Source organism: Ostrea edulis, chromosome 6 (genome assembly GCF_947568905.1).
Source record: "Ostrea edulis chromosome 6, xbOstEdul1.1, whole genome shotgun sequence".
NCBI classification, from domain to species: Eukaryota; Metazoa; Mollusca; class Bivalvia; order Ostreida; family Ostreidae; genus Ostrea; species Ostrea edulis.
In genome coordinates this window covers 80,956,502-80,972,886 of record NC_079169.1, presented here as the reverse complement: position 1 = coordinate 80,972,886, position 16,385 = coordinate 80,956,502, and the positions used below count along the sequence as shown (strand labels likewise).

Sequence of the window (16,385 nt, the reverse complement as noted above, 5' to 3'; positions counted from 1 at the left end):
TTTGTCATGAAAATGTTAAAAAATCAACTTGTATTACAGCAGGGTTTTGGTGTTTCTGGATGTGGGTTTATATTTTCTCCCGAGTTTAATGGGATCGCCGTACTCTATACGTCCTATTAAATCTGCTTAAACACGCAGTTTTTTCGGTGATAACTAATTGTTATTCAATAGAGACCAGACAGAGACAATGGAACAAAACTCATTTTAAAATGCTGTCTTTTCGCGTGAAGTGTTTACACGTAGTTTGCCAAGACCCCCCGGCATTAACTTGATGAGGAATCGAAATGTGTTTCCAATAAGATATTTAGGTTGTTTAATCTCATTGCAGCACATTATATAAGCAAATTCCTGTACCAGGAACAACCTTTCCGTATCTTCAGCGGGATAAACAGCTTATCTCCCGACAATAAAACAGCATATTTAAGTGGCGGCGTACAATAGAGCAGTGTGCACCATCACATGAAGGATGCACCACGCCTCACAGAACTCAACGAACCATTCCCTTCTCATAACATATCTGTTATTTCACGACATGTTTTGAAAATTGCCTGACACAGTTTGATGTGATTTTAAACTATGCGGGATAGGCACAAATGTAAGATTTATCATTTACAGCGAAAGGAAAGTGTCGCAAAAAACCAACAACAACAAAAACCCAAGAACGCAGCAACTCTACACTTTATGAAAAGGAAATAAAATACCATAAACATTGTTTTTTATAATTTATTAACATTTTATTTAGTCATAACAAAAATAATAACAGAATGAAGAACTACGATTTATGCAGAATCATAACTATATGGGGTTTTTTAAACATCGATCAACAATGTAGAAACGAAAGAGAATTCTTAGCAAAGTTCTATAATTATAGATTGAAGATTTCGTCATTGAACAGATACATATACTATAGTATGTAAATGCAGTATTTCTAGTGATGTTCAAGAGATTACGTACTCCAAGTTATACAAAAGCTTGAATTTAGTTATACTGACAATATCTTATTTTGCTAGTTATAATTCACATCCCAAAAATGTACTATAAATAGAGTTTCTTTGGATTCATATAAATACATTCACTCATGCATACATTCAATCAGTCTGATATTTAATTAGTTTGTACACAGTCTGTACATATCTTGTACACAAATGCATCATTACTAATATCATTGTATTAAAAACAACTTTTATACAATATAGTAAAGAAACCACACATGGTGTTTGTTGGCAGTAGCATATCTTTTTTTCTTTTCTTTTCTTTTTTTTTTTTATACATGAAATACTGTTTGAATTTCACCCTTAGTGCAGTTGTATGTATAAGGAAAAACTGCATATATTTTGCTTAATATAAAAGAGCGAACATACGAATGGGAATACGAAAATAACAAAGGGAATACGAAACTGTGGAAACTAGCTATAGTTGGAAGCGTTTGAGAAATTTCAGGTCCAAAATATTAAGGGTTTAAATAATACCTTATCGTTTGAAAGCCACACTGCACTACACACCTATTTCAACATGTCTAGTAGCCACTGTTTCGTAATCAAAAGGCAGATTTGTTTTATGTGATTGAATCAGGTTTACTTTACCTTGATACGTTTTAGTTCTGTGCGAATATTATGCCACAATACCCTGAAGGACAATGAAAGAATGTCTTTTTAAATAACTCTCAATGTCAGTTTTATGAAGAATTTTTCTTGGTATGATACATGTAGATAATTTTATGATACATGCATCTTGACAACACATTTGATATTTATTGATATATGTCATAATTTCATACCACTATTTTTCCAAAGATTAATAACTAATGCCTGAAATATGCTCAATGGGTTCTGATAAAATGATAAATACTTCAAAATGAAGACCTCACAAACATCACATATATATTGTTTACAAAATGTTGTTACTGGTACATGTTAAAGTTTACAAAGTTATACTTTATATACTCTTGTCTGTGCAATAGTTCCATCATTTCATTAACTGTTTAAACATGTATAGATATATGAAATATATGCAACAGAATGCTGACGTTCCATGTATACGTTTGTAGTTTGGAACAATAAGACACAAACACAACACAGAAATAGGGCTATCAGAATCGGAGTTCTAAAGTCCAGCCCGATTCTTGCGTAAACTAATAATACGTCATGACTGGCCATTCTCGAAAGAAAGTCTCAAACGTCTAACAGAAAACGAATATCACATTGCGCTTTCTGTCATCACGTGGCAGCACGTGATTTTTTTTTTTAGAAAGTCTAGCTTTCAATTTTCACCACAATGAGTGTTCGATTGTTCATTGCATGACGTATAATCGTCACATGTTGTGCACTTGTCTCTTGTGTAACATATATTTAGGGATTTCACGACAAATCATTGAAGTCGTCATCTTCAACGATTGAAAACACATCACAGCAAACAGTTCTTGTCAATGATTTGTCGTTGTAGAATTCTAGTGGATATCATATCCGGTGTGGCGTGTGAATCAAGCATCCACGGCAGATGTACAAAACATCACACAATCCATGCATCTTCTTGCACTTTGTATAAAATACGAAAATGTGGCGAAAAAGTTAACACTGCCTGGCACTTGTACCCGTTTTATTTTGTTTCCTCCTATTCCAGATATGAGGAATACGATAAATATGTTAAAGTAGCACGACCATATACATAAATATCACGCATACACAAGAACTTCACACAAAACGGCGCTAAATAGTCTGCTCCAGCTGTTATGGCTGCCCCATGCCTCCACCCGAACATACCGGCCTTTTTGTGGTCTCACACATTGTACATGGATTTTATGTGAATATAAAGCACCATTTATTTTGGAAACATAGCCACACATATTTCCTGACAAGCTGGATGCATCTTCTGCCTTTGATTTATTGTCTACATACATCACTAATCTGTCCAAATTGTTCAAATAATCCTTCATCGCAGAACCCTCTGAAAATGCATATTAAAAATTGAAATATCTTGCTCTAATTTAACCAACAACAAAAAAAGTCAGAGAAACAATTACTTTATATTTGGGGAAAAGATTTTCCAATGACAGACTTGTTGCTATTAATCAAAAACCTTTAAATGAAATCACTAACCTTTGACCTTCTGCTCTCCTGACCCTTGCCAGGTATAAATTATCACACCAGAAACCGACGTTTTGGAGCCAAGGTCAACTGTCCACACGGGTGTGTCACCGTACAGGTTGTCCAGTATTGTACAGGAGTGGAGATCGAAATCAATTTTTCCGTCCACTGCTCTGTCAGGATGCCCCCTCACTATTTTCTGTGTAATGTGTCGCTTTTTAGGATTTTTGCCATTAATCCAAGCTTGTTTCTTGTACGCCAAGTTTTCAACTGGATTGATTGATAGAAATACATGACCTTACAATATACTGTATGTAGAAATAGCAATATCAAAACTCGTAACCAAACTCCTAAAACACTGTCGATTTTTTTCTAAATATAGATATGTCATTTTATCCGTACTTACCACACGGAGTGTCGTCGTTAACACGCATGAATGATTCTCCACAATTTCCAGCTAAGAAAAATAATTCAAATAATCTGGTCAGTAAATTATGCAGGAGGAATGAGATGATTCTAGAAATTTACATTTTCATTAAAAAAAATCAGTATGCAAGATGTTGTGAAATTGACACCTGTATGTGGACATCCTAGGAGACCGGCTCGCATGCTGATCTTGCCGTTCCACTCCAGAGGGTGGAATCGAACGAACCGCGCCACGAAGGGCGAGTTGATGTAGTGAATTCGGACATTATCTTTGTCACTATTGCCTCCGAAAAGCTAAAATATCAAAGTATAGCATAATTACATGTTTTAGAAGCTATTTTGTAGTCTGGCATAATCTTTTTGTGTTTTTTGCTGTGCAAGCTACTTCCGGTTTATACCATGCTGCAATCCAACAGAGGTTTAATAAATTGTGCGCAATGCATTAGCCCTGCAAACCTATCTACAATACATGTCAAAACTATATATTGTGAGTAAATTTTAAACTAGAGCAATTGTATGTATATTTGCATGCATACACGATCTTCTCTTCAATAGATAATGCAGCTCATCACATATGCTGGCTAACAAACGGTTAGTCATTGGACATGTTAGATCTGATTAATGCATTTTTCATATATACTTTAATAATTTCAAATTAATTTTTTTCAAATACACGTAAACTTGCATATTAGTAATAAAACAACCCTGAAATACTCTCATAGTGCAAGTGCGTGATGTGCGCATGCGCATGCCAAAACATATAAAATATATTTATCATAACAATACAACCACAAATCCATCCTTCTTCCCATATTATATGAAACAAATATCAATGTGTGATTCCTCAAATGCCAAAACAGTTTCTTTGATATGCTAAATTCAACGTATGACAAATATCCAACGATCAACTTCTTTCAAAAGTTAACAGAAATATTGGATTTGAAGAATCACTACCTTCAAATATACTGTAGTATTTGCAAAAGCTAGCTAGCCTGCGAACATCGCTAATGCAGAACCGACATAATTGCTCTTAAAACGCATGTTGCATTAACTTGGACCAATTCATGCCAGCTATTTACTTAGCCATGCTAGAGATTGAAATTGAACACTTTCATTGTTTCAAAACTTTTGCTAGCACAAATAGCTATATACAAAGAAGATCTAGCAATCTAAATCACAACCATTAAAGACACTAACCTAATAATCCGCAACACGGTTCTCTGCACTCGATGAATGCGCAGTGCATATTGCATAACGCAGTGCGAACGCATATCTCGCAATCAAGAACAGAGAACCATTCAGTTTTTGTTCTGTGTCGCATTCGCAGAAAAGTGATTATTAGATTAGACTTGGTTGCTCGCTAGGACAGTTAAAACAGAAGACAAGAAACAACGCCACCTTTCGGTTAGTTCTTACCAGGCCGTCGTCTGTATAAATGTCAGGTATTAATTGCGCAATGGTTCTATTGAACAGTGGATTCCATAACCATGGATTCTGAGGCTACAACAAAGAGGTTGTCAGGATATGATGAGTAAATAATCCAACCAAAATAAAGAAAGAAACGATCTATACACACAGCTTCAAGCGCATCAACTTTATTGTAAAGGAATGATTAGATCTTGTACATTGACAATTTTTTAAAACAGTTTTATAATGCACTGTGTGTTTAGATCAGATAGGTGTTAAACTGAAAACTACAACAGTCTATCGCTTTAAAACTCTGTGGAGGAGGAACGAAAACGCAGACTTTACTTTCACTACAAAACTGACGGAATTTGCAGTGATTACGCGCATGACGCATTGCTTACTTCCGTTACACTGAAGTATAACTCTTACTGTATTTTGATAATGAAGCAAAGCACAGTTTATAAAGGAGGTGTTACTCGATGTTAATGTCATACAGGTCTATACTGCATGAATTTCTGAAAGCCAGAAGGGAGTTTTATGAAAAATAATTATATGCATGTAGAACGTTAGTTTTCCACAGAGGCCAGGGTATACAGAAGGCGATGGAGGACATATATTTACACCAAAAGGTTGTAATATTTACAAAAGCCGTGAAAAACCAAAATAATAAACAAACATATTAAACTTAACATCCAAAAGCAGATGTGCATGTGTCAAAAGTAGGAACTCTTTTTCCTTTTCGTGAATCTACCTGAAGTTTCTTGTGATCAAAACATTCTTTCAGGCATTTTGAGTACATGTAGAATGAATTCATTTTTATTTCATTCCATAAAATCTCGGGTTGGTTTCATTTGCATGTCACATTTACACAGTATACATGTAGAGTTATATTGAAAACTATATCCATTAAAAGCAAAATGAAATTACACCTATTTCAGCATATAGTATTAAAGAAGCACAAAACTTTTATTAAACTTCAAAGGAAAAAACCCACTAGATACAATTTCATATCCTGGGGGTCGGAACTTACCCTGGGGTCAGCACTGTGGGCGTCTTTGTACTCATACCACCTCTGGGTGTCGTTGCTGTAGGATATCTTAAACCTCTTCACCCAGTGTTTCTTCTTGCTATCCCCTCGCCCCTTTGTCAAGACACCAGTGATTAGAGTTGGTGGTCCCACGTCAATTTGTAACCATTGATTAACTGTGCAAAGACAATAAAAAAAACTGAAAGACCAATGCAGAAACATGGTCGAATAATACGTTTTTACAATGGGGTGTACCATATTCGAAAAACTCGTACAATTTCTCATAAACGTCTTTCTGATACCCCATGTATTTAGGTCGTAGTCATTTTTGATCGCTTTATTGCAAGTTCACGTGAAGGTCTTGCCATTCAGACCCTTCGGTTTCTATAGCCAGTTTAATGAACTTCTAAACCTCTTCAGAACATTAAGGTATTACATTCCAAATTCAACTACCATTTATACTGGCGTACAAAGTTGGAACTACCCTTCAAATGACAGATTATGTTACTGCGAAATATTTCTCTCAGATTTACACAAAAAACCTACAATTCCGATAAGACAATGATCATGTATGGAAAATGGGAAAGATGCTAAATATGAGTCAGACGTCCAACAAAGAAATTGACAGAACATGTCAACTTTTGGGACATTTATCATAAAAATCAATCTTAGGTGTTAGAACATACAGAGCAGCTTTTTGAGGAACGTTTGTATTTTAATGCGTATCGTGTTGGACCACCACCTTGCATGGAATATGATTTTATACCTCGCTAAGCATCAGTTATTCTCTGGGCTATCAGACAATCTAAGAAGGATCACTTCACCCAACACAAAAGAAAACCGACAACTGAGGGCCGGCGAGTCACTAATACAATCGTCCGGTCACAAAAGTATCGACTCCAGATCAAAAAACTTTGATTTTTAACTGACTGGTCCTTTCAGTAATGTGAATGTTGTCGGGTGTCCCCATCACTGCTTGCAATGTTTTTAACTGCTAAGAGGTCTCCAAATGTCATTTTCATGCACGTGGTAGATAAAGTAGACAGTATTTATTGGTGGGTTTTTTCTAAGTATATATCTATATAAACACGTACCTGAAATTCATTTAAATGTTCACATACACGTATGTGTATACTATGAAGGGTTTGGGGGATAATACAATCTTTAGAATTTTAGAGCAATGTAGATGAAACATATAAGTACCATTGTTTCTCTTTGCACACCAGCCCTTTTTGCTAAGAATGTTGCCATCTTCCGGTTGACAAGAATCCTTCCTCTTATTCTTCCCGTTAGACGATGTCGTAATACGACCATATGGAGGAAGGCCGATGTTTTCTTTGCATACTGTTTAATAAAGAATGAAACACTGTATGTCTTGTAATCACTGTCACATTGTGCTTTGTTTGTGTATGTGTATATATAAAATGTAACATAGTCGTCTCATACATTGATATCCTAAAATTTCGACGCGCATGCTGGGATGTCTGTGCCAGTGGACCGTGTGGAACTTGATGTAACGAGCGATGATTGGTCGGTCTAGATACGTGTGCTTCACGGAGTATGCGTCCGTATTGCCTTCAAATACCTACAATAAAATGACATATTTTAGAGAATAGAATTAAACTCGGACTCAATTCCTCCAACCCCATTAATTTTCTCTATTAATGTTTCGAAGGCCTTCGGGGACTAAGTGTCATAAATTAGAAAATAAATGGCCTGAATAAACTGACTTGAATAAGGTATTTGCGGACTCTCAATTCGTTCTGTTGTTTGGGAGTCTAGAAATTGTCATATCTCATTGGTCATATTCCCACGTTCAAAGGCTAGCGAGTTGAACACAGAGGAATCATGTTCAATCGCGACTTAAAAGCATGATTGGGAAATTCAATTGTAACTGTCCGTGACAATCTGCTATTATTGTATTCTTTTACAGAAAACAATACTGATCTTCAAATTCTTTCTAAGTTTAGCATACCCTGTGGTTGCCATATTGGTCTGTCACGTAGAGTTCATTGTAATCATCCATACTGTAGGACACCTTAAATGACGTCACCCATTCTTTTCCGTCACCACGACCCTGTGTCATCACACCAGTTACCTACAAATCAAATTAAGATCATAATCAATACTTCTCGCGATCAATAATAGCCGAATAGAAGTTCTGGAAATGATTAGATATTTAAGTTTTATCAGAAAAATAGAAAACGGTCAATTCAATGTTATACTCTCATGCGCAACCATATGCGCATGGACCAGGGTACAACTTGCTAATTAGAGCTGTAATTGTTTATTACATTGCTGCAAATGTGTACACAATATTTGACATTTCAAGGTATGCAAGGTTAGGACGACATTGAAAATCAATTGCCGACTAGTTTTATATCTGCGCTGATTAGAATGCGATACCACGATTCATTTCGTTGCATCACGGTCACACAGTGTATCAGGTAGATAGCAAACAACAGTAGACATTCACTGTAGTAGATAAATCGCCAAAAAAACCTGCCACTTTCAACTCATATTGTATTGAACTTATATTGTATCGGAACTCATTGCAGCTCTTAAAAAGGCGCCAATATGTCGAGAAGTGATTACGTTACACATACTGTGCTGAACATTAACCCGTACTGTTCATTAACTAATTATCTAACTTTTACATGAAAATATGCAGCGGTTTCAAATAAAATTACCGAGTCGTGGTGAAAATTTCTTGAATTCAAACCTTAATATAATATATGGATAATTTCAATTTTTTATTCATATGCATGAACAACGGAAGTGTGACTAGCATTTAAATGCATATCGTCAATTTTATTTTCGTGTTGCCCCTATATAAGCATTGGAGATGTGTTCACAGAACGCTTCCTTGGCAGCTGATGTTTTTGGTCACCTGTCACACAGAGCATTCTCTAGCTTCTGTCGTATATACCACCTGGTGATTAGGCGTCGAGTGTTCGATTGTAAGTCGTGATAATTACAATATGAGACTATGCTTATGTGCAAATGTATTGATTACATATCAGGTGAAGGAAAATTAATGCCACCATTACTTATGATTGGGCAATGGTCAAGGTGTTTATTTGTGATAATTTCTGACAATCCCCCTAATTTCCGCAGAGATCTAAATGCGTTCTGGAATTGAACATCCTTATCACTTTATACTGTTGACAAATGTTAACCTGGTCGATTTTCCACCTTAACATTCAGTATATCAGTAAAGCCTTTAAATCTCTTTATAATGAAAGAGATGCCAAAGGAATTAAACATTGCGTAGGTATGCCTCCATATATATGCCAGTTTTTGAAATTATACTAACTATAACATCTTTGGGGCTAGTGTCTTAAGGAATAGAAAAGAGATACCATGCTCTCCGTAACTACTGATTAAAACAATGTGCTACAGTACGACCTTGAACAAAAGAAGCATATCTCTGTCATTGAAAATGTCAACAGAAGTTACATATCCTGGGCAGCTGATACAGGGTGATAATTAAGTTATGGTCAACAATGGTGGGCTGTTAATGACAGGGTAAGAACAGCACCCACACCCATTAGCAGCCGAGGTGAAACAAACAAGATGTAACGAAGATAAACCGTCAGTAGTTTGGGGAATAAAATACGTGTCCCATCGCCAAAATCGTGTTCGTTACAACTCAGTTATTTTGAAACAGTTCTTGGTCTGCAGCAGAGAGATTAACTTTATCGACTTTTGTTATCGTTGGACAAATGACAATCTGGACAATTGGTAGGATGTTATGAAAATCCACCGAGCAAATACACTGGACAAGAGTAGAGGAACAATGATAATCGGACTCTTAATCAAAACTAACAATAACACTCCTCATAAACTTCATCGACTCGTAACATGAAAGTGCACCTCTGGGTGAGACTATCAGTCATGTTGCCCTTTTCCTTGTATGATTATCGGAATATGCGGTGTCAACAAGATTTTAATTATGAGGGCGTGTTAATATTTCTTGACTTTTGACTATGTAAACTTTACACAAATGCTGTATAATCCGTCACGTATTTAAATGATTTTATTTACTATTTCCTTAATCCATAGCTGAGGTCTATTTAAAACTTATTTTGAATTAAATAGTTAGGGTTCAATCATTCGATAAATTGGTGCAGCAGTGATATGAGAGTGCATGCGTTTTCCAGAAGAGAAGAAAACCTGTTTTTTCTTTTCACCACACTGAAATTTAATTCATCCATGGTGTTTCGCTCTAACAATGGGGCAAGTTTTAACGAAGCATCCATTTGCCAAGCGTGTTCACGGTCCTCTAAATTTTGAAGCATTATAATAACAGATGTGCAATGTCATCCTTGGGATACTTCTCGCTTGCTTGAAGGACAGAAATTCACCCCCATACAAAGAAAATAATTCGTGGTAAATACCGAAAAAGTGTGTTTCTTTTTAAAAGAATTTAAAATGAGAAAAAAGGAGGGAATTTGGGTTCAAGAGGGTATTGGTGAATTGTGTTGTAGAAAATGATTGATTAAAACTTAAACGAGTAAACATCATTCTCTATCTGTAGATATATGGAGATGGGCAAATAAATATCAAACTGGTGTTTAAAGTTTGAAACGACAGGTGTACTTCTACTGGTAGAATGTCATGCTCAAGAATTGTTAATGTATGTGTCGTAATACGTTGACAGGTTCTAATGAAAGCACCAGAATTTTGCATTAAATGACTTCTTTAATTTGTTTACATTAATATGAGAAAAAAAATTTCTTTTGCTGATGACATTCGCCATGTTTGAAAAAGAGAATGTCTTGGATTCATAATGAATATTTATCTTCATTCTCCACTTTTATAATTAAGGACACGAACGTTAATTAATAAAATTTATTTTTGGAGTTGACTAAATTTTGAATTTTACAAAACAAGTCCAAGCGATATTTAGTTTTGATAAACATTTTGTTACAGTTTTTTAAAAATTATTTACATATAGCTACGGAAAAAACGATGTACTCCAATATCTGAAGTTTTAATCAAGGATTCTCACCCTTGCTGCCACTCCAAGATCGACTTTCAGCCATTCAGATGAAGACTTGTATTTTGCGCACCATCCGTATTTATTTGGTAGATAGACGCGTGCGTACTTCTCCGCACACTTTTTGTCCCATTCCAGTGGGTATGTAGACGACGCAGTAATTTGCCAGTCCAGTATCGAACCTGATATCATACCCAGCGGCCCATTCGTCCCACAAACTGAAAAAAAGAAGATCGATAGTGTATATTCCCATTCAAAATTATTAAATCATGCTTTATTCTCAATCGATTATAAAATCATATACATGTGCTGCCAAGGAACCGTCCTATTATTTTGATATGAATATGTGGCATGTTAATGCTTTGCAATTACCGGTAGTTGTCCCAATTTTATGATGAATTTCAAAATAGGTTTATATTTTTCCAAAGCTTCGGAACTTTATGCAATGATAGAATTTTTGCCTAGTACCTCAAAGATTTTCACAATATCGTGTGTAGCATAATATCAATTTAATCCTGATATCAGTGATTTCGGCGATTTATTGTTCAATCTGCAGCGTTACGAAATCACCAGCGTCTACTAGAGGAACGCAATTATTGCCAAAAGTTTGTAATGCAGCCACTCGATTTTACCCTCAGTTATCTATTTAGAAGATTTATGAGTATGAATTAATGATGTCAATATTGTCAGTGTCATAAGTACGAAAAAATGTTCTATTTCTTCCATTAGCGATCTGACATTTGTCCGTTACACACGTTTTGTTGTTTGCGCGTGTTATGCGTCCGTGTCAACAGATTGAGACATCGCCCACCGAGCAAGTACTTTTGCGCTCAAAATACAACCCCCTTTTTACAAAATCTGTCGAAATAGATGAAGGTATTTAACTTTTCGGACAACTGATGTGAACAAACTGTCAAAGAGTCATAAAATTGGCTATCATCAAACAAATGGAAGTCATTAATTTTTGCCTATGAATAGAATTTTATGAACGGTTGCATAATGAAAAAACGCCCTCTGATTGAAATATCCCGCACAATGGCGATTCGAGTTTACCCATTCCCAGCATTATAATAGATAAAAGGATCCATTAACGTAATTCTATTAAATGCTAAATAGTCTCCAATACATGTTAAAATGTCGTAAAAAGTACCTGACGCAACCTCGGTGATAAATTCTTAAGTCCGTAAGCTAAACCAATGGCATCTTAATACAACAATGCTTTCGTTGTGTAATTTTGATTGTAATTAATGTTAGAGGGAAGAAATTGTCCTGAAATCTTTTTTTTCTTGAAAATCAAATGATAGATATTCGTTTTCTTTTCTTGTTTGAGAAATGTAGTTTTAAATTGGCTCTACCCTAACACTTAATTAAGACGTTGGCAAGAACACAAAATCTCTTATTTGTATGTAAAACCTCCAGCTCGAACGCTTTGGGAAGGAAGTGTTAAACTGCAAAATAATTATTTTGAGGTGGTATATACACTTTCCTCCTATAAATACTTCCTTTGATAAGCTAAACAAGAAACTGAATTTTGATACTTCGAATTAACAAAATCATGAACTGTGTGTAAATGAAACTAATTTCAAAATTACATTAGTCTACGAACAATTAGACAAAGAGAAGAGACGTGTCTAGATATGAAACAAAGCCCAGGGAGAGGGGGCTGGTGGAAAATTCTAAGATGCAAACAATTCTTTTGGGGAGATGATTTCTTGCCAATTTTCCCCCTCAGCTACTTAATACTCCGGAACCTTGTTTCAACACGCACAATTCATCATTTCCCCCCGATAAATATTGGGGTTGTCGTGTTCAGAGTGAACAATATGTGGCTTTTAATCACAGAAACAGAGCAGAAAAATTAGTTCCGCTCACTTATCACACGTTATTAATTTTCAAATGTTTATTGGTACATGTAGTTAAGATAAAATCAATCCAGGCGCGCGTTCGAATCCTCCCCAATAAAAGTAGTGAGAGAATTCTTTACAAGGGTCAATAATTTTTTGTAGTTGATAAAGATCGGAAGGACAGTACTGAAGAGATGATCCCGTGGGATGATATCTGTCTCATTTTAATTCCTGAAGAAACGTCTGGGCGATGAGAGTTCTCAAAAAGTAAATAGTTGAAACTCAATTATCACGTTATTTTCGTTCAATGTGTAAATAATTTTCACTTTTTCCTTCGTCAATGTATATGTATTGGGGAAGTATTACACTAGAATTAGGGGAAATCGAAGAGATTTCTCTGCAGGTGACGGAAAAAATTAAGTTCTGTGTCGTCCGCGCGTCGCCCCTTTAACGCATTCTTTCAGGTAACGAACCAGGTGAGACACGAGATCTGTACCTTTCAAGATCACCTTGCGCGCCACACTAGTCATGTATTTCTCATTATTACAGTTTCTGTAAAAATATTTCCTTCATTTTTTGTCTTGAATTTTTTGAGGAGTTTACACAAACATCTTTCTGCGTAAATTTTACACCTAGAAAGTGACGCTTTGACGAAACACCGCTTTTATTCATGTCTACCTATTTAATCTCGGAATGCAATCGTTTCAAGTGTTATTGTTTATGAGTATATATGACTTAACTCCTTTGAAGTGTCCAATGTTTGGAATGATGGTTACTTTCAAATGGGCTATAATGACCAGTACAAGATATTCAATTTCTGCCTCGTGACATTTGAAGATTTTCGGGGAGATCGAAGGTTTACAATGCAATTTTTATACAAATGCTAGTATTCCAGTGTACTAACAGGGGCGTGTGACTTACGTACTAAAAACAATCTGCATTCATTGAATGAAAAACAACAATGACGCATGCAAGTACTTGACCCAAAATTTTAGTAAACGTTACAATATATGTACATTATGGTGTTAATTTTGTCCTCTTTCTTTCTCTTTCTTGATAAACTTTCTGTATTAGGGTAATTTTAGCTGACTGACTTTCTAAATAGGCCATCAGCTCATAGTATGTTGTACTTATGCAAAATTCACGAAGAATTGATTTGAAGGAGTTGATATTTCCTCCGGGTTCCACGTAATGGATCATCTTCAGTTGCTCAAACAGCAAGCAAAGCAAAAAAAAAAGTATCTTGTACACAATTCAAAACGGATCAAATATACAATGTTCACTTCATTAATTATAATGCAATCCATCTGATGTGTCACTTGACCACCTTTGATAACAGAGACCGTGAGTAAGGGGGAAAATGTGACAAGAAAAAGAACTACATGTCAGAGACAAAGAAGAATTTATAGATGCCACGACTATTTGAAAATAATTAAAGATTTTGTTTTGCCATCAACTGTGTTTAGACCATTTTCGTGTAAACAATATTTTATTAGAAAAAGAACCCTTCCGTCAGCTTAATGTTAGAAGTAGGTTGTAAACTTTCAAAGTTTTCCACCTTTCTTTAAAGACTTGAAGTTTCAAATATAATTTCTTTTTTACTTAGCAGAACAAAAGCTTTTTGTGGTGATACTTACCATTTCCATTAATTAATCCAAAGCAAAGCACAAATAAAGCAAGAGTTATCAGTCGTGGTTTAGCCATCTGTTCAGATTTCACTGCCATCAGAAAAACATGTGTTGGAATATATATTTATCCAAATATTATATATAGCTGGTAATTGTTATTACATCCCAAATCGAAAACCGTTACCAATCACAATCACTTCTAATTATATCCTGAATCAGAGACTAATAAATCCTTTATAATGCGTTCTGTCGAAAGGTATACGCTCTCCTCTTGAAATAGTTTTCCGGTGTAAAACATTTAAAATCATATAGTGTCACATACAATTCACATGTTAGATTCTGTCACCAATACACTTCGTATCCCTGTATTATGTAGTTGTATGTTTACGATGTATTTTTTGTCACAGAGATGAATAAATTATGTAAACGTCCAGTTTTAAAAAAAATCGCTGGTGACTTCGAAAACACGACCATGCGCAAGATCGCTCTCAGGTAAACTAGAGCGGTAGAAGACGCAGCGTCACGGCTGGTGATTATGCAATGCTGATTTTGAACTATACGGAAACCCCTTATACATCGCGCGAGACACCTCGAGAGTTTGTAGAGATAGCTATTATACATGGAGTAATAACTTCGTGTTTGAAATAGTTTGAATTACTTATCTTCTCTTTTCAAATAGATTTTTTTTAACAAACAGAAGGGCGGGATTTTAAACTCTCCCGATTTACAGGTAAAATTTAACATGGACTTCGAACGCTTCACTATCTCCAGGATTTGCAAATAAGTTACTGGAAAATCGAAGAAACTTTTATAAAAGGGGCTACAGATTGCATAAGTTTGTATGTATGCAATAAAAGAGCGCGGAATACTGTAATTACTTTTTAATCTTAAGGTGATTAACGTTAATTGAAAGTGAAATTTTATTGACGATGTATTACATGTCATATTAAAGTTGTTCTTTGCCAATGTGTTATTATCGTGTCAATTACCTACCTGCATTATCAGCGTAAGGCATGTCTGTATTGTGAACAATTATAAGTTGGCGAGAGGAAAAATTCACGTTTAACTGCATATATTAAAAAATACAAATCAAGTTAAAGGTTCCAAGGTTCTGAAATATTTAAGATGCAGTAATATCGTAAACTCAAACTAAATATCATCAAATTTTATCTTCTTTTTTTAAGAAAAATATTTGTGGGATTTTTTTTTTTTATCGTCAACTAAATTGTACCTACAATGTACTCAATTTCAGAAAATGGAAATCTTTATGCAATCCAAATCTTTTACTTTTTGATATTAACAAGCCGGCTTATACACACACACACACACACACAGACACACACACACACACACACACACATTATATATATATATATATAGTTTTAAAATGAATTTTCAGAAATGACTGAATTTTTATGTGTAATTTACAATAATATGCTGTAAAGAAAGGGGAAGAAAAGCAATGATGACGTCATAGACGTCATAGTAAGCAAAAAAAAAAAAAAAAAAAAAAAAAAAAAACAAGGAACTCAATTGGGGCTCACTAATTATAAGCTTATTTTTCTTCATATATATCCATCTTTAAATGTGCACCTATATAAGTTCAATCTGCGTATGAACACTTGACAATACACGTACATGTTGAACACAAGGTATTCATTTTGAACTCGCTTAAAGGTTGAAAAGTAGATTACAAATTCCATTTATCTACCTTCGTTTACGTATATGTTCTATTTTCAAATAGTATTTTTCTTTAGATATAGAATTTATTGACATTCGGTGTAAAGTACATGTAAGCACACAACGATTATGTAAACATCACCGACCACGTCTTGTGCTTTTGAAGTAATCACTGTGTTTAAATTCCTTGCCATTGCACTCATTGTACATATACAGCCTAACATAGCTACCTATCAAATTCCATATAATTGATCTTTTACCGTTTTCTTCTTACTGCCTAATTGTTGA

The 16,385-nt window shown here is 35.0% G+C and overlaps 1 protein-coding gene across 2 annotated transcripts; it reads right to left on the bottom strand.

The window, feature by feature from the left end:
• Positions 1 to 705: 705 nt before the first annotated feature.
• On the bottom strand, positions 706 to 15,014 carry LOC125646130 (lactadherin-like). Of its 2 annotated transcripts, XM_048872291.2 has the most exons (11): positions 14,427 to 15,014; positions 10,958 to 11,163; positions 7,919 to 8,041; positions 7,390 to 7,528; positions 7,147 to 7,287; positions 5,947 to 6,119; positions 4,926 to 5,009; positions 3,659 to 3,803; positions 3,490 to 3,540; positions 3,096 to 3,353; positions 706 to 2,943 (listed from the first exon to the last, which is right to left on the bottom strand). In XM_048872291.2, the coding sequence occupies exons 1-11, from the start codon at positions 14,512 to 14,514 to the stop codon at positions 2,672 to 2,674; spliced, it is 1,680 nt and encodes a 559-aa protein (XP_048728248.2). In that variant the 5' UTR covers positions 14,515 to 15,014; the 3' UTR covers positions 706 to 2,671. The 2 variants fall into 2 exon arrangements, with proteins under 2 accessions (XP_048728248.2, XP_055996917.1); XM_056140942.1 differs by lacking the exon at positions 4,926 to 5,009 and having other exon boundaries at positions 14,427 to 15,012.
• Positions 15,015 to 16,385: the final 1,371 nt, after the last annotated feature.

Coding starts and splice junctions, on each gene's coding strand:
- LOC125646130 (XM_048872291.2), bottom strand. CDS start 14,514: ATGGCAGTGAAATCTGAACAGATGGCTAAACCACGACTGATAACTCTT. Junction 11,164..14,426: donor TGGATTAATTAATGGAAATG/GTAAGTATCACC, acceptor TCTTTTTTTCAG/TTTGTGGGACGAATGGGCCG. Junction 3,804..4,925: donor TTTATACAGACGACGGCCTG/GTAAGAACTAAC, acceptor TTGATATTTTAG/CTTTTCGGAGGCAATAGTGA.